Source organism: Manis pentadactyla, chromosome 14, assembly GCF_030020395.1.
Source record: "Manis pentadactyla isolate mManPen7 chromosome 14, mManPen7.hap1, whole genome shotgun sequence".
NCBI classification, from domain to species: domain Eukaryota; kingdom Metazoa; phylum Chordata; class Mammalia; order Pholidota; family Manidae; genus Manis; species Manis pentadactyla.
The window spans coordinates 51,413,266-51,432,487 of NC_080032.1; the positions used below are offsets into that span (position 1 = coordinate 51,413,266).

A 19,222-nucleotide genomic window follows, 5' to 3' on the forward strand; every position below is an offset into this window, starting at 1 on the left:
CCAGGTACAGGAGAGAAAGACAACATTCTTTTTCATCTGTGTTGTCTGCTTACTTGTGTTATGTCCATGTTAACTCTTATATTAACCTTGTAGGAAAGGATAAAAAGGAAATTCAAATTAAACTTAATTGCACCACTCCTTACTGCTACTAGCATTTTATGTATTTACTAAAAGTTTGTATAGCCTGTTTTCACATAAAAATTCACATGCAGCTCTTATGTCTTGTTTTTTCCTCCATAACAATGTCTCTGAAGCATTCTTCTGAATCATTAAATTCCCATGATTTTTAGGGACAGTACTTAATTGTATGGAAATCTCCTAATTTATTTAACTGTTTTTCTGTGGTTGAATATTTGGATTGTTGAACATACACATTGTTGACACTTTGAAGCAATTTTATAAGTAATGCCTGAAGATTAATATTCAATGGTATTAGTGGTTGTTATCTTAGAATAAACTAAAAGAGGTAGGATTTCTGGGTCAAAGAGGGTGCACTTTTCTGTTTCAAGCTTTTGAGACATTGTTAAACTGCTGTCTAGAATGATTATGCAGTTAAAATTCCCTTAAGCACTGTAAGCTTTATATATATATATATATATATATATACGAAGAATGTTAAACTTTGCCATTTATTTACTTACTTTTGTAGCAGATTATTTTCTCATTTTGATGGCCTTTGATTTTTGTTTCTGAGATCTGTTGGAAGGCAAGAGGAAAGATTGTTATGTATTTACATCTGTCAGTCTTTTTCTTTATGGCTTCTGGAAAATTCTGGCCATTCCTGAACTCCCATGTGATATGGAGGACTTTCTGAGCTTGTCTCTCTTTCCTTCCTAATAAAAAACATCACGTTATGTTTAGTACACATGGTGTGGGGGATCACGGGGAGAACAGCGTAGCACAGAGAAGGCACATAGTGGATCTGTGGCATCTTACTCCACTGATGGACAGTGACTGCATTAGAGTATAGGTGGGGACTTGATAATATGGGTAAATGTAGTAACCACATTGTTTTTTCATGTGAAACCTTCATAAGAGTCTATATCAATCATACCTTAATAAAAAAATCACATTATTATGTGAATTGGCCTTTTAAAATAAAAATAGCAAATCACTAAACATACTCATATGGGTATTGCTGCAATAAAATACCACTGACTGAATGGCTTAAACAATAACCATTTATTTTCTCATAGCCCAGGAGGCTAGATGCCCACCATCAAGGTGCTAAGCAAATTCTGTGTCTTCCTGCCCTGCTGGCAGCCACCTTCTTGCTGTGTCCTCTGGTGGCCTTTCTTCTATGCACAGTGGGGGGTGGGATGTTCTGATGAGGACGCCTGTTGGATTACGGCCCCACCCTGACAACATCATTTAACCTTAATCACCTCAGGAAAGGGCATATCCCCAACAACAGTCACTTTGGAAGTTAGAGCTTAAGCACACAAATGCGGGGACGCATGATACAGTCAGTCCACGACAGTGATTGATTTGTAGAATGGAATCTATGGAGCAGGAGGGATTCTCTGTCCACAATCCCATTTCACAGATGAGAGACAGAGCCCTTACCACTTTTTGTAGTGCACTAGGGACCCAAACCGCCTGCTTCGAAGTCCACAGTCTTTCCCACAATCTCGTATCTAAAGGAAGCTAGGGCATTTAGGAGCCGGTAACAAAAGAGGAGGCAGAAAGTGCCTCCCTTACTGACTTCTGCTGGGGCAGGGAGCTTTTATAGTTTTCTTTATGACAGTTCTGGATCGTTCTGTATGTTTAATGTACATTTATTGAGGTGTACAGAACTCAGAACCTGTACACTGACAAGAATGATGCTCAAGGAAACATTTTCAGTGGCACATCATTTAGGAAAATTCCCCCATCCCTTAAATCCTACCTCTTGACAAGAGCCACTGGAAGTGTTCATCTGTACGGCAGCCCACGTCATGAGCACGTCCAAGGATCAGTGCGTCTAGAATGCGTCTGAGAAGCCCAGATCTGCTGTGTTAAAAATCTCTCCTACCTAAATATAGTTTTCTGCTAAAAACTGTCTCTCTTCTAAAAAATGACTGTGTTTTCCTCTGCATAAGCCCTCCCCAGTGCATCCTGATGCTGGAGCATGAAAAGGAAGGTAAATGCGTGAAATCAAATGGTGATTGCTAACAATGAAATTTGGACTCATAAAATCAAGGATATTATTCAAAACTGCGAGGTAAATTAGTCTCATTCATTCTGATGGGGCTAGACTCTATGGCTGTGTGTGCCTTCTTTAATTAACATGCTGAAAAGATGTTCTGATTGGGATTATTAATGAATGCAGTGAAAATTTTTGCTGCTTGTAAGGCTTCTGCCACAGACGGTTTACAGAACCCCCCGCCCCACCCCTCCTTTTTCTTGTTCCACAGATTCCTTGCACGGCTTGACAGATGGAGTATTCATCTTTGAAGCTGTTTCCGCAGAAGATAGCAAAACCATGCAGGGCTATGATGCTATTGTTGTCGAACAATGGACGGTCCTGGAAGTAAGTGGGGGACTGGCTGCAGCACTGCTTTTGTGTGGGTCATGGCTGTCCACTTGCCGGAGCTGCCATGGCTGCCGCTCCACTGTGGCCTTCCTCTGAAGGGCGGCCTGACCTGGGTAAACCCCAAGAGCGCCCCTTTCATCCCTCCCTGCCCCTCTGTTTCCACACGCAGCTGGGGGATGGGCCCCGCTTGTCCCTTTCTGCAGGAAACACACTGTGTGTTGGCTGCCCCACGGGGTGGGAGGAGGTTCTCCCATCACTAGCCTGCATTTGCCTGAGCACTCTGAGACATGAAGGAGGCCAGCACATAGCTCGCGCCCTCCTGAATAAGAAGAGCAGCAGCATCCTTGGGGTCAGACCTCATGGCTCCTCTGCCAGGTGTCCTGGGAAGCAATTCTTGCACACACGCTCACTGCATCTTGATGGTAACCCTGTGAGATGAGTAGTGTGACTGGCCCTGTTTTACAGATGAGGGAACTAAGGCACAGAGAAGTTAGGGCCCTGGTGCAAGGTTGTACAGTAGGTGCTGAAGGATGTCTTTGAGAAATGCTGACCCACATGGCCACCAAATTGCTGTGGGCAGACGTGCCTCAGGTCACGTTCCCCTGGGCCTCCAGAAGAGCTGATGTGTTTCTGAGACTCGGTAGATGTAGTTTGAAGGTACTTCTGCAACTGCGGAAGCCTGGGCTCTTTAGATGAGTCTCCTGTCCATGCAGCATCTGGGATGTAAGGGGAGAAGCTGTTGGAACGCAGAGTGGGCCCTGGAGGAACACAGGGCTGGCGTCGCTCTAAGGGGCTCTGCCAAACCAGGCTCTCTGTGCCAAAGCAAGACGAGTGTGGATGCAGCTCTCCGTGAGGCACACGGGGTGCTGGACCCACTGGTGCCAGTGCTTGCCCCACCCTGTGGCCTTGGGAACTGCACCCAGGTGCCAGGGGTGGTGGGTGCCCTAGGGTGCTGTTCCTCAGCTGCTAAGCCTGCAGCAGCTCCAAGTGGCATAAAGGGGGCATCTGAGCAATCATGGGAAAGGACTGCCTGCAAATGGCAGCAACGAGTCCAAAGAAAAAATGTAGGCAGAAACAGGAATTCCCAAGCATGGCATCCAGGGCCGGCCAGGTTAGGGCCAGGAGCCCTGAGGGTACATGTGCTGGGGAACTAGATGATGACCTGGCTTGTGACCAGGCTCCACCAGGGGGTCCTGCTTGCCTGGCCATGGTCTCAGTGCACTTCCATAACCCCAGCTGGAAACAGGGTGCAAAGGAAGGGAGGCTCAGTCTCTGAAACACAGAGTCCCAGGCCAGCAGGTCATGTCCCTGTCAGGACTTCCTCTGCTGGGAGATGGGCATGGTTGCTCACCCAGCCCCCACAGGTGGCATGAGAAGTGACAGGGTAGCAGCTGAGGATCTTAGGTACCCTTTAACCAGCTGGCATCCATCACCACCCTGCGCTCCTGTAGCACTCGCTGTAGCAGCCAGCCTCACATGGCTGCACCGCAAACAGGAGCTCATGCAGGAGCGATTGGTAGGCGGGGCACATGTGTAAAATCTCTTGATGTCTGCGCATTAAAATAACTGCTAAGGGAGGGCACTGTGGTTTCCTCAGGAAAGATTCTTTGATGGCAGGATTCAGAATTGCCCAAGAGAGCAGTTCTCAAAGTGGGGTCACAGGACTGGCCACATCAGCATCACGTGGGCAGTGTAAATGCAGATTCCCGGGCCACACCCCAGGCTGCTGAGTCAGAAAATCTGGGTATGGTGTCCAGTGCCCTGTTTTCATGAGCCCTCCAGGGGATTCTGACACACAAGTGAACTGTGTGTCCAAAGGAGCTACTGACGCCCCTCTCAGCAGACGCTGTGTCGTGTACTGTGGATGGAAGGGGAGATGGAGATGCCCCAAGATGTGTCTCCAGCCTTTGCACCCACTATGCCCCCCGTGGGGAGCTGGAGTGGACGCATACAATATGCAGTGTTTGTGAGAGGAGGCAGGGCTGCAAACGGAAACCAGGGCACTGTGGTCTTGTTCATTCAAAGAGGTCAGTTTTATGGGTTAAGAAGTTAGATGGGGAACGGTTAGTGTGTACTTAGAAACTCTTTCTGGATATGCTGGTTGGTTTCCATTTATGTTTACTTGTCAGTTTTACTTCTTTCTCAGATGTTTGAACCTTTTCTTCTTGACCTCTTTTTGCGCATTCATCTCTTTGGTGATACTAGTTTGAGATTGTGTCATCGTTCCGGCCTCCAACCCTGCCAGCACACGCACACACATGCACACACACTTCAGGAGTGTTTTGACTTTTCTCCAGGAATCCTTGGAAATGAAATAGGGTTTTAAAGACCTGTGGTGGGCCTGTGGCATGCACTGGCTTGCAAAGTCAATTCTGTGCATCTCTTCCTAACTCCACACTCAGTGACAGTCACAGTCAGTCGCATTAGTAGCTTGAAATTGGCCCTGGTGGAAGCATTACCCATGGGAATTGGCAAACGCTAGAAATCAGAGTTTGGTTTTTCCCCTGGAGAGCCAGTTTTAATCATTTATCAGAACACCACTGGATGGGCCTTTACTTCTTCGACATTATCATACACGGGTGTGACTGGCATCCAGATAAGCAGAAACAGATTTTCATTTCCATGATGGGGATGACAGGTGGATGAATGGCTTTGATGTTGTTGGTCACCAGTTCTCCCTAAACATGTCTGCAGGCTTGCTCTTCCCTCTGGGGTCTTTAGAGCATCCCTAGTTTCCTGTAGACTTCTGTCCCCTTTGGGTTGTCAGCCCCCCTTCTAGGTTGCTGTCTCTCAAGGGCAAGAGCAGGGGAGAGTTCTCCTGGGCAGCCTGTAGCCCTGGGTGTGTGGGCCTCTCCTCCTCTTTGCAGCCCTAGCAGTGGCCTTGGGGTCAGCCTTTCAGATGCCTTCAGGCTCAAAGACTCTCCCTCTGTGCTCCCACAGTCCCCTGTGCATAAGCCTCTCAGGCTCCTGTATAGTCGTTGGTATTTATCTCCACTTTCCGCTCTTCCTTGGGAGTTTCGTGGTCTGGGGACGTCCATCTGTGGTCTCCAAAGCACCCAGGACATTCTTCCTGACTTGGTTTGAAGGCCTTTTGGTTCAGCCCAAGGATACACCAACACTTCCCAAAGCTGAGCTTGTACCAGAGTCACCAAGAGAGCTTTTAAACACAGGTATGCAGGCGCTCCCCTGCAGTTTCCTATTCACCCACCTTGAGAATCCCCCTGAGGGGACCCCGTGTATTCAGGTGCTGCACAGCATAGCCTGCCGAGCCAGTCCTGGGAGGGGTGCCTTTGGCTCAGCACTTTTAAGAGGCTCTCTCAGACCCCTGCCTCCACCCCAGAGAGGCCCCGCTTCTGCACGCCCCCTGCAGTACTTGTGGGTGTTGGTCCGCCCACCCTGGAGCCCCATCACATCCTGTCTTCCCCACCCTTTTGGCCTCTGGGAAGGCTCTTTCCTGTTCAAGCCCTGGCAGGTCCCTCTTAGTTTGTGGTTGACCCTGCTTTTCTGGCAACCACTGCCTTCCCAGGCCAGCCGTGATCTCTTGCCCTCTGGCCACAAAGCATCTTTCTCCAGCGCTTTCTCTCTCCTCACTGCTGGGGCTGACTTTCTACTTTCCCACCTCTTACTCCTGCGTGTATGAATATCCTCGGCTCTGTGTGCCATGCGTCAGTCCAGTTCCCGGCTTCCCTCTACACACAGGGGTGCCCGTGCATTCTTACATGCACACACATTTTTTCACAAGAAAACCAGCCCAGCCCAGCTCTTCGCGGCTCGCTGGTGGGGAGAGAATGTGGATCCTAGAGCCGGGCCTGGGTGTGCATCCTGACTCTATCCCCAGCTGAGTAACTGAGCATATAAAAAGTAAAACCCTCGCCTTTGTTTCTGTTTTCTAGTTGTATGAATTGGGACATTGTTAACAACCTGTCAATGTTGATGAACATTAAGAGACAATACATTAAAAGTCGTGATTGTAGTAGTTTGTACATATTAAGTAAATATCACCTTCCTTTATTGGTCACCTGGTATCATCAGTTAGAAAGGTTCTCTTCTTGTCGCCTTGATGTTGTGCTGAAAGCCTAGAGGACGTTGGGCTGGGGAAGTGTGGAGTCAAATGCAAATAACTGCATTTTTCTCACTTGGAAACCTGTGGCGTTAAATTAAAGGCAGCTGTGAATAGCATATAAGTCCACCCATAGGGCATTTATAATGGCATTTTGTTTACTTTCTTTGGGTTAACAGTTTGGAGTGTGAACAGGAAGGGTGATTCTTTGAAAGTAAAGTGCATAGATGAATAGGTAACACGTAAGAGTCACAGAGCCAGAGACAGGGACCCTCTTCTCTTTGAGTCTGCATGTCCTGCAGCCTGACAGCCACCAGGTGCCCTTGAGCCACAGAGACTCCCCATCTTCCTGCGCCTCCCTGGAATGCCTCTGGTTCGCCAGGGCCTCCAGTCTCCTTTGCTGCCAGAACAGACCCTACAACAGTAATATAAGCACATTTCACTGATGCACTGGGTAGCGCAGTGGCTGGAGGGTTAATTGAAAAAGTCAATTAAGAAAGACCAAAGAAAACCATGTCTATATCTTACACATTTTATTTTGATGTAAAATATGTAACTACATATCCATTTGCTAATCTTTTTGCGTTTGGGGGCTGCTTACTGGAACTGCGCTTTGTCCTGTGAAAGCCCCACCCCCACCCCACAGGGCACTGCCACCAGTGCCCAGCGCCAGGGTCTCTAAGGTCTCGGGGCGGCGTCTGACTGGGTTAGTGATTGTTTCCTAGTCTTTTCCAGCTTTTCCGCCCTATTTAATGCATCCATAATTGTTATTTTTAAGCAAGTCCTTTGTCAAGTCTCTTCAAAGCGTTTATTTAGTTTTCCTAGAGGTAACTCTTTTGCACTCCCTATCAGTTTAAATAATTTAAATTATGACACATAATTGTGGCAGTGGATCTTACTGACATAACGAGGCCTGGGCCACACAAGGCTCCCCCTGCCATGCCCAGTCGTTGGGATCAGAAGGGCACGGGCGTCCTGGAGAGCAGCCTGCTACCCGCCAGGACTTGGTCTCCCTAAAGCTTGACGTGGGCTTCTGCTAGTAGAGCAGGAGACTGAATGGGCTTTGGGGGGGACCGATATAGATTTCATCATGTGGGCTACTTTGTAGCCTCTAGCTGAGTATTCAGTCTGCTGTTGAGCTGACTCCCACTTCATCCCATCCTATTTGTTTCTGCTCATTTTCCCAGCCTGTTGAGATATTGTTGATCATAATGATGTCATCCTACACATGGGAGGAGATCATTCCAGCTTTGGCTTCTCTGAAGGTTTCATGTGTAGGGTGGCTCCTGTCCCATCCAATGTCAGGCAGACTGGATGGAGGACACGGTCCTTTGGCATGCTGTGGGCACCTCTCCAGTCCCTGGTGCTGCCCCAAGGCCCTCTGTGGAGGCTTCAGATGGCCCTGTTGTTCCACCTGCTGTCGCCATTCCCCCCATAAAGGGACCATGAGAGGTTTGGTCAGATGCATCTCTGTGACCGACACGTACTCCGGGGCACACCTCCTCCTTGCCCTAGCCCTATCCACCAGTACCATAGGGCCCCCCAGCTCCTCCTGCAGGCTTCTAGGGATGTCTTTGTCTCCAAGGGCTCCCTACTATCTCTTTAACAGTCCACGCTAGGATTTGCCAGGACCTAATATCAATTTCTGTGGTATCTAGAATTTACCACCTTCTGCTCGGACAAGGGAGCCAATATTTGTTCTTTTTAAACCATCTGGCTTTTTTTCCATTGCCACCATTTTCTCCAAGATAATTATTTTGGTTCTGAGATCGTAGCTTTGAGCCAAAGACAGGAGTCCTCCGCCTTTTTACTGTGACACAGAAAATCTTCCTGCCAGGGCCCATTGTCACAGAAGGGCCAGAACTGAAGACACAGCCCCTCCCAGGCTGTGAACCCCCCCACCCCAACCTGGAGCAGCTTGCTGCACAGGTGGGGCCGGCCGGGTGGTCAGGGCAGCCTTAGCTCGGGCCTAGCGGCCTTGCAGTACTTCTTCTTTGCTCAGAGTCCTTGTGATCCACCTCGGCTTTGATGGACACACCAATGTGAGGAATGGCATGGCTGACCACCTTTTCCTTAAGAGGGAGTCATCTAGGCTTGACGGATTTTAAATTCATCATTTTAAAGTTAGAGGTTTGCTTTGGAGGGTGGATTGCCCAAGCTGTTTTAAAAATTTGAAATGACTCAGCAAGGCCGTACCTCATGTCCACCTCTTCTAGGAGGCACGTGCAATTGCTCACAGGAAGACACGTACAAGGACATTTCAGCATGATTAGTGACAGAAAAAGGCCACAAAGTGCTGCCCATCGGTACTGTCAGTGGTGGAGGATGGTACACCCTTAGTTGGATGCAATCATTCTGTAAGAAACTCCAAGAAATGTTGTTAAGTGAAAAAATGGTTATAGAATGATACTGTGATGGTTAGTTGTATGTGGCCATCTGGCCAGGCTGTGGTACCCAGTCGTTTGGGCAAACACCAGTCTGGAGGCTGCAGTGAAGTTATTTTCTAGTTGTGATTAACATTCAAATCAGTAGACTTGATTGAAGCTGACTACTAATCCTCCCTAACGCGGGTGGGCCTCACCCAAACAGTTGAGGGCCTTCAAAGCCAGCTCACCCTGTAGGCTTTGGGCTTGCCAGTGCCCACAGGGGCATGAGCCAATTCCTCAAAGTTAGTCAATTGCTCTCTTTCTCTCTGTCTCATGTGTGTGTATCTGTGTGTATAAATGGATATATATAGATAGATAGGTGGAATGCATATGTAAGTGTAGGTATATAGGTTTCTCCCACTATCCAAAAGAGAGCATTTCCATGAAAACTTCTGTAAGCCCAAATGACATGAAGCAAAGAAGCAATAACCATTAATTTATCTGGAAAATTTTTTGGCATTCTCAGACCCAAAAAATAACCTCTTCTTAGGCCTTTCTGATACCTTAGGACACATCTTGCTAACAGATGCACAGAATAAGTAGTGATAAAGCATAGATGCTCAAAAGCCCAGTTCAGAGCACTGGCAGCTCAGTGCTGAGCTGAGCCTGTTCCCAGGGCAGGAACTGGGCAGGGCTGCTCTCGCTGCTCAGGGTGGCACTGCCCCTATGATGGCTTGGCACAGAACACACCCTGAATGCTATTTTCACTTTTTACCTTTTTTTATAAAAGTGAAAATCCTCTTCAGATATCTTTCCATTAGCAAGAACGCATGCTGATATAGGTCTTTCATAAAAGCAAAGTAGCATAATGCAGACCTCAAAAAGTGGGGCACACCTGTACCTGTATGTCTGTCTCTCTCTCCATCGCTATCACCATCTCTCTCTCTCTCTCTTGTCCATTCTGTTGGTTCTGTTTCTCAGTAGAACCCTGACTAATACAGATACAAATAGTGTGATGCCATTGAAGGGGAAAAAACTTCATAAAACAATATGATGTGTTTTCTGTGCACTTATGTAAATGCAGGAAGAAGGCCCGGAAGGCACCTGCCAACCTGATAACCATGGTCACGGGTGACTTGTAGTGGAGGTGTGGAGCTTTATTTGTAATGTGTTCATTTTTTATAGAGAGAAATAATCATTTCACCTGGGTAATTAAAAATTAATTTTTAAAAAGTAACCAGTTCTGTCTCTCATACCCTTTCTTCTCTCAGGCTTTAGACATACTTCCTGCCTCCTTTAGGAAAGAAAGCAAAGAAGAAGTTGGATAATTCCACTTCCTATTGTCTTCCATTTGTTTTTTGCACAACTTGCTTTGACTGTAATTTGAAGGGTGGGTGTATGTGAATGTGCGTCGGTAACCGTGTACACCCCGTCTCATTCAGACTTACCTTCCTCCTCCTTCTGTACGTTCGCCTCATTTTTGTCACCATCCGTGGAGAGTTGGTACATCCCTTCTATCCTTGTCGCCCTGCACCCATCAATCTCTGCAGATTCTGATTTCCTTAGTTGCCTCCACTTTTATTCTAGAGTGACACTTCCAGCTGGAACCAGCTTCCCTTCAAGTATCTCTTGCCATGGGGCCATATTGAGCACATCTGTTAATTTTTCTTCACAATTACAACATTTAGTGGAGAAGGTCGGTGCTGTTCTAGATCCCCTGGCTGCCTTTAACCAAAGTGCTCCCACCAGCAGCTGGCACGTGCCCTTCATTGCCACCCCTGGGCTGCCAGAGCCCCTGGCTCATGGGAGCCAGAAGCGCTCAACCAGATGTCCCAGGGTCACCCTGGTCCAGGGCCGAGGAGCATGGGTGTATGAAAGCCCAGCTCCCGCGCTATAGGCCAGGCCTCCTCTGAGCACAGCTCACCCTCCGGAGCCTCTTGCAGGACGAGGTGAGGCTCCAGCTCGGGGGTGCTGCCGAGCCCTGGGTCTTGCTTGGCTGCACCTCACTCTCCTCTGGGAGCTCGGCCCTAAGGAGGAACTTGCACATCAGTTCTCTCAGGGTCTGCATCTGGGGAACTTGGCCTAAGATGGAATATGTCTTATAAAACAAATTCCATGTGATAATGTGAATTATGTTGCATGTCGAGATAAATTATTGTGGATGTTATAATAATTTTAAACGAAATTCTTATGGTCCAAAAGTGCATATATTAAAAACTAATCTTCCTGCCCACTCTGGCCCTCCCTTTTCCAGAGGCAGCTCCTCCTAGAGACGCTCAGAGGTTCAGGTGCACACACACGAGTGTGGCACTGGCCTGCGCCCTCCCAAGGTTTAGGTTCCAAGCCCTGGGACCCGTGTTACCTCATTTCGAAAAAGTATTTTTGGAGACGTGACTGAAGTTAGTGATCCTGAGGTGGGAGATTATCCTGGGTTAGCTGGGTGGGCCTACAAACAATCACACGGACCCTTGTGGGAGAGAGGCAGAGGGAGAGCTGACACACACACACCCAGAAGTCAGGAAGGCATGAAGCCAGAGCAGAGAGATTACAGGCTGCTGGCCTTGACGTGGAGCAGCGCAGCCACCAGAGGACGCAAGGGGTGGATTCTCACTGGAGGAGCACAGCCCTGCCCACACCTTGATTTTGGCCCAGGGGGACTGCCTTTGGCCTCTGGGCCCCAAACTATGAGGGATACATTCCCATTGTCATAAGCGCTGTGTTAGGGCAGCCCTAGGAAACAGGGGCGCGGGTGGCAGCTGTCTGACAGCACGGCTGTGCAGCACAAGGAGCAGCAGGGGCACTGTGGGTGAGGCCGCAGCCTGGGCTGGCAGTGCATCGTGGGCCCGTGGTGGGGATCCCATCGGAGAGCCAGGCAGCCAGACGGTTGGCCCCGGTGCGTTTGGAAAGTTGGACCAGAATGGGGAGGGGCAGACCAAGCCTGGGCGAAAGGGCCCAGGGTGAGAGAATCAGGGTGGCGGCTGCAGGCACGAGTCAGGAGGCTTTCCGCTCCGAGCGGCAGAGAATTCAGAGAGAAGTGGTTTCACCAGGAGGGTTTGTCATCTCCTCTCCTCAGGCAGGAAGTCTGGAGAAGATGCAGAGGGTACAGAGGCAGGCTCTTCAACAGTGTCAAGACGTCGCCAGGGCCAGGGGCTGTCAGCACTCCGCATGCCCTCCCACGGCTCGTCTGCCATCCTAGGCCCAGAAAGGCTGCGGCAGCTCCACTTATCCCACGGGAACGGGACAGCCGCTGGGAAGAACAGGAGCATTTCCTGCCTCATGCTCGTCTTTTATTAGCAAGTAAAACCTTTCCCAGAAACTCTAAAGCAGAGATTCCCTGGGGCCCTGTTGGCCAGGAGAGCCTCACAGACCCACGTCACTGTCCAGGACCATGACTAGTTGGGGCCGGAGGAGGTGCCAGCCTGGAAGCGGCCCCTGGGCTCCCAGGTGGCTGTCCGTGTTCGCCTCTGAGTGGGACCAGGGAGGTGGGGATGTTCCTGCAAGCATTTTAAAGGAGGCCAGACTTGGTGACAGCTCAGCCTGTGGGTGACATAAGGGGGAATTTGACTTTTGAACTTTACCTGCACTTTTTTTCTTCCACGAACTCAATTGTGCTGTTCTCTCAGACACCTGTATTTCACTTCCTGTACAAAATTTAGTTATGTAAGACCTTTTAAAAATGTATTCAAATAAATACTGAGTTCCTACTGTGTGTCAGCCACTGTGAAGCTGTGGCGAATGCAGGATCTCCAGCAGGGAGGACTGGCTCCTTTCACTGGAGGGAAGGAAAGGAGTGCAGTGCAGTCATTAAAAATGAATGCCCACTTCCTGGCCTTTCCACACCCATAAATACTTTCTCTATGTTGTCAAGCTTCCTGAGGGGTGGTGAAAGGCCCTCAATCACCAGGGACCTCTGAAAGCTGATGGGAGGGGAGAGGCAAGCGTGCCTTCTGGTGAAGAACATGGGGCACCATGAATTTAGAGCCTGGCTTGCAGGAGAAAGGAGCGTGAAAGAAATCATCACATTTCCAGAATCTTGTGGCAAATGCATTTTTAAAGAAAAAATAGCTTTAAAACCTTCAGTGCACACCTCAGAATAATGAGAGAACCCTCAATGTGATAAGAAGGGCTTGATTTTTAGGCTCTCCCAGTGCGTCTGAGGGTAGTTGGAAGGGTAGGAGCCAATTCTGTAAGAGCTTTAAACACGTGCCTAAGCAATTTGTCTTACAGTTTCTGGAGATCAGAAGTCTGGGGTGGGCTCAACTGGGTCCTCTACTTGGGGCCGCACAAGGCTGAAACCAGGTGTTGTCAGGGCTGCGTTCCTTACTGGAGGCTCTGGGGGGAATATCTCCCAAGCTTATTCAGGTTGTCGGCCAAAGTCAGTTCCTTGCAGTTTTAGGACTAAGAGCTCTGTCTCCTTGCTGTGCCGGCTCTGGGCTGGGCTTTTCCCCTGCATTCCTTCTCACACTTTTCACCTGGCCCCTGTAAGAACTGCTAAATTCATGAACAGTCTGGGAGCCACAGGGCACAGGGCAAATGGCTCTCCAAGAACTTATTATATTGAATCAATGAGTGCAGAGGGCTGGAACACGTTCTTACAGTTAAGGGGTCATTCATATTCATTGCCACTCTTTGGAATTTGTTCTTTTTTGAAATTCACTTGGCCAAGAATTTTAGTAAAACTAAATAGAAAGGAAGGGCCTGTGGGTGGAACATAATTGGTTGATAGGCTGCACTCCACAAGGACATGCTTTGATTAAAGGTCTCTGTTTGTGGGCCCTATGACACCATGCTGTTCCTTGCCCTGTTCCCATCTTTTCAGGGGTTTGTGTAAAGGTCCAGAGGTGGTGTGTCTGTGGGAGATCCAAAACTATAGGAGGCCCTGGGGCATACTGGGCAGCCATCAGGCTCTAAATGGCATGATGCTCTTGTGCTGCACAGAAACATGGCAGCTGGGTGTGAGGGGGAAGGGCCAAGGAAACATTTGAGAGCAGGGAGTGGGGAACATTCTGTGTCACCAGTGTCAACATGAGCTGCTGTTTCTGAACCTTTTACATGTCGGGTTCTAAATTAGATTACAATTGGTGTTTGTGGGAAGCACCTTTAAAAAAAAAAGGAAAACAAAACAAGAAAGTTTACCTGCTCTAGCTTCTTTTTTGAGCAGATTTCTCTGACTCTTGTCATTATCTATTAGTTTATCAATGTTGAATCAATACCAGCCCAATAAAATGTAGTAGCAATACAACTAAGTTTCAAAAAAAAAAAGTCAATTGCATTTAAGTTTTAAAAATCAATAATCTAGAATAGAGAATACCTGATTTGACATCAATTCTAATGAAAAAGAATGTAATACAGGTCAACAGGCTATCTACTGCACCCTTCTGAATGCTCCATGCCCTGGGCTTTGGCAAGGTAGGGTTTCCCAGATCACAGCTTGTGTTACTTTGTCCCCCATTTTGTTCTCTCTGCCCTCTGCTGAGCCTTCTCCTCTTTATCTTCACCTTTGAGATACTTACCTTTCCTGGCATCAGCTGTATTTGTCCTCCCTTCCTTTTGGCACCAGGCACAGTACACCTTAGTTTAGAATTATTTAATTTTTTAATAGCTGTGCAAACTCCTTGAGTCAAGGTCTAGGCATTCCTTTTATTCGTGATCCCTGGATCCCAGTGAACTTGTTTAATGTTACAAGTTTCCTCCAAACATTGGCTGAATGAATATAGAACACCACCAAGTTACTAACATACTAATAAGAGATAACTGGGCACATCACAAAAATGCACATAGCAGGTACTGAGCTCTCTCTGTTCCTCCATCTGCTGATGGAGGACTTAAAGTTTTTGTTCCCCCACAACCACCATGTTTGATGAGAAACACAGACAGACTGTATGGTAGGGGCAGGGATACAGAAGAGAGGGACAGTGACAGAGGATACTCCTGGAAATGGTCGAAAACAATTGAGTATATTTATCTCAGGGGAGGAAAAGCAAGGGCTCTCAGGGAGCTGGCTCCCTAACTCTGAAGACCTAAAGGAGGTAGGCTCTGTTTTCCTTGATTGCAAGGAAAACAACCAGGTCCTCTGGAGAGCCCATGGGGCCAGTCAGCAGTGGCTGTGGCCTGCAGCTGCCAACAGCCAGGTGCCAGTGTGATTCAGACGGTCAGCACTGTCTTCCAGGGGAGAGGCGTGTGTCCTCCTGTGGGACAAGAACCAGTAGGGCAGCGGCTCCCAAACCTTGTTGATCACATAGTCACCCAGGGATTTGTTTTTTAAAAATGCATTTCTAGACACCACCCTTGGCTGCTCAGTGTCAGTAGGTCTGGGAGTGGAAATGAGGGATGTACATGTAAAAACCTCAGCCAGCCTGAGGTCTGCGGGCCTGGAGGACCACCTGATGCCTTCCAGCTTTACTAAGCTAGGGTACAGGGTTGACCCATTGCTTTTACTCTCGGAGGCAGAATTCTTGAACACCTCTTCAGTGGAGATGAAAGGGGGTGTCTCTTTTCTTATGTCACCTGGCAAATTAGTTTTAAGAAGGCATAGGGACCAGTCTAAGGAGGCCAGGAGGTCCAGTTTTTCTTTTGTTTACAAAAGTAATGTGTGGACAGTTTGTCAGAACTTAAACATAGTTACCACATGACCCAGCAATGCCACTCCTCAGCTGTATCCAAGAGAAGTGAAAACACATGGCCACATAAAAGCCTATTCACAAATCTTCATAGCAGCATTATTTATAATAGCCAAAAGGTGCAGACAATCCAGTGTCCATCAAGTAGTGAATGAATAAACAAAAGGTAGTATATCCATGCAATGAAATATTATTTGGCCATAAAAAGGAACAAAATACTGGTACATGCTAGAACATGGATGAACCTTGAGAGCATTATGCTAAAATGAAACAAGCCCTACACAAAAGGACATATACTGTATAATTCCATTTATATGAAATGTCCAAATTAGGCAAATCCATAGAAACAGAACGCAGATTGGTGGTTGCCTAGAGATGATGGGGGAAAGGTGGGTGACTACAAATGGGTACAAGAATTTTTGGGGGTGATGAAAATGTGCTAAATTTAGACTGTGGTAATGGTTGCACAACTCTGAATATATTAAAGACCATTGAATTGTATACTTTAAATGGGTGCATTTTTAGACATTTAAAACTTTTTAAGTGATACATTTAATTGAATATAGTTTAGAAAATACAAATAAGGAAAGGAAATAAAAAATAATCCTTTTCTCATCATCGCTGAGGAAATAGCCCTATAACAACATAATATCTTGATATATATTCTTCTAGTATATATTGTATCTACACTTGCATATTTTTTACAAAAATGAGATCATACTGTTTCTACTTCATCATTTTAAGGGGTTGTAGATTATTTTAGTATATGAGCAATCATATTTTAATTTTATTTCATTAGCTTTCTGTTGGTGGATTTTAGGTGGTTTCCATTCCCTTGCTCTTACAAACCATGAATATTCTTCAGCATTATCAGTATACTTCTATCACTATTTGATTTAAAGGTCCATACTCTTTTAAGCTAGCTCAACTCTTGATTTCACCTTGAAAATTCTTGATGCTGTTCAGAAGAGGACATTGGGCAAGAGACAGGGGCAGGGATGATCACAAAGACATCACGCTATTAAAAACTTATTCAGGCCACAAGATGCTGCAGAGTCACTGTCTCATTTGAGGACAGAGTCCCTTTGAAAGAAGCAGGTAGACTTGTCCCTATTAAATGGTATTTGGGTGTTGTGTTCTCCAGTCTCTATCAGTTAGTTTCTGCTGTGCTACAAACCATTCCGATCTTTGTAGCTTAAGATAACCATTTATTTTGCTCATGATTCTTTGAGTCAGCCGAGCAGTTCTATTCCGAACAGCCTTGCTGATCTCTCCTGGGCTTTCTCGTGCCTCAACTGATGAGCCGGGGTGGCCTCACTCGTGTGGCTGGCAGTGGCCGGCTGCTGGCTGGGGCAACAGGGCTATACATATCTTAACATCCAGTAGGCTGGCCTGAGCTTCGTCAGAGGAGGGCATCTCAAGGTTTTCAGGGGCCCCGATGTGCTAGCTTACTTCATGCCTTGGTTTGCATTGCATTTGTTACTATCCCATTGACAAAGAAAGCCACAAACCAAGCTCAGATTCATGAAGTGGAGAAATAGACAGCATCTTCTGAGAAGGCAATCTGCAGCACACGGCAGTGGGCATAGATGCAGGACAGATCTGTGCATGGCCAGTTATAATAATTTACCGATTGTCTTTGTAGAAATATGCAGGGACCTTAGTGCTTGGTGACCAGTGTATGCCTGCATTTAATTTTCACACATGACTTACATCAACTTCCACACACAGAATGCCCAGAAGAATAGTACTGCCCCATCCTGGCAGATTAATTCACATTTTTAGTGGGCAGCTTATGTCTCATCAATGTTGAATGTGATTTACAACATAGCAAAGACTTTGAGAAGATAACAGACAGAGGCAGTAGACTCTACCCCAAAAAATGCAAGCGTGGGTACATTCATTCGTTCACTTGATAACAGTTTACTGAGCATTCATTTTGTGCCAGATGCTTCCCTAGGTGATTGGCACTCATCAACAACAAGACAAAATCCAGGCCCTTGTGGGGACTGTATTCTAGCAAAGGAGGGCGTGATAAATAAATATACAAGTCAGTGCCAAGTAGTGACTGACAGATGAAGTAATAGGTCAGGGGCAGAGGGCAGGGGATTTTTGAGAGGACCCAGACAGAGCTGGCCAGTCTCTCCAAGACCAGTCTAATTTCTTTGATGGTGGTTTTCTTTCCATCACCTTGTCTTCTGGTGGGTCCCAGCCCAGATGCTGATGGAAGAATGCCTCTGTTGCAGGCACTGGCAGTTTATCTCTAGGCTGTGGTGGAGAGAGTGGAAGGACTGTGGCGACGGGGGTACTGAGCAGTCAGGGTATTGGCATGTCCCGAAGGCTGGAGATTGTGGTCAGAAGCCCTCCTAGAAGTCCACTTCCCAGGATCAGGGTCCTCAGAGGATGTGCCGTGGGATTAGAGCAGCATCATTTACCTTGAGGAGCAAGCATGAGGAGAGAGGGTTGGGGCAGGATCGTGGCAGCCACAGATAAGATGCTGACAATTGGGTCACCTGGAAGAGAATAGTGACCAAATGCTCACTTGGGGGCATTGCTGCTCAGTTTCACCAGGCAGACAAAATGGGGAGAGCAAGTCTTTTGCACGGCGCATAGCACCACAGGCCTGAAGCCCACTCTCTCTCCAGAGCAAACCCTCACCCATTGCTGCCCAGCACATGTGCATTTGTGTCCCCATCCCTGCTAGCTTACACAGTGACCAAGGAATAGCCCTAACCTTTAATTTCCTCTCTGTGGAGATTCTGAGCCTGCCTTGCTCAGGGCCACCATCTGGGGAGCGCTCTGTGATTGTTGGAAGGATGTCAAGAATCTGTGGTAGATGAAGGTGATACCTTTGACGTAGTGGAAAGTTCTAGAGTCTTTGCTCACCAACTTCCAGTGCCCCACTCCAAAGTGAATACCTGTTAAGTATATACAATGTGAAAGTTCTTTTTAAATCCTCTCTTCTAGGTAGTAGATAAGGTGAAAGAAATAAGGTTAAAGATACGATCTTCATACACCTCGAATTGTCTAGAGAGAGAGTAATAAAGTGGAAAATCCCATTTACTCTAGAAAGCCTAATTCTTCACTCATCCCAGCAAGTGGGAGGGACTTGGCAAGTCCCTGGATGGAGAAAATATTTCTTGTTTAATTGTTATCAAACAAAAGTGTTTCCAAGTCTGTGGGAGGCGCGTTGGACATGCTCGCCCAGTCGCATTCAGTCTGCGTGCGGAATGTCAGCTTCCGGAGGATAAAAGCTCCCACTATGCCGCCAGCAGGGTTTAGCAGCTTTGAGTTACTGGACTGTTTGCACTCAGGATGCAGCAGCGCCTGCCTGCGGTCACTGTCTGCCCCATCCGCCGCCCCCTTGCCCTCCAAATGCCCGCCTAATTCCCTGCTCATAGCCCGGGAGCTCCGGATGGTAACACACCTCTCCTGGCTCTCATTCGGCCCCTGCAGGTGCCTGTCAGGCAGTCCCAATGACATGGCATGCCATCTCCCACCCCTGCACCCCACAGCCCCTTCCGCTTCCTGCCTTCTGAGTCTGTCACTTAAATGGCACATACCAGGCCCAAGTCAGCCTGTGTGTCCTAGAATCCAGGAGGTGTTATCTTCCTTGTGCAGGTTTGGTTTCTCTGCCAGCTTGGCGTGCCTGGTGCCTAGG

General features: G+C 47.6%; 1 protein-coding gene across 6 annotated transcripts in view; it reads left to right on the plus strand.

The window, feature by feature from the left end:
* Positions 1–19,222, plus strand: part of RFTN1 (raftlin, lipid raft linker 1) — a 197,514-nt gene that overhangs the window by 160,284 nt on the left and 18,008 nt on the right. For all 6 annotated transcript variants that reach the window (XM_057492271.1, XM_036901028.2, XM_057492267.1 and 3 more), the window contains exon 7: positions 2,397–2,512. In XM_057492271.1, coding sequence (XP_057348254.1) covers positions 2,397–2,512 — 116 coding nt within the window. The remainder of the gene's footprint in view (positions 1–2,396; positions 2,513–19,222) is intronic.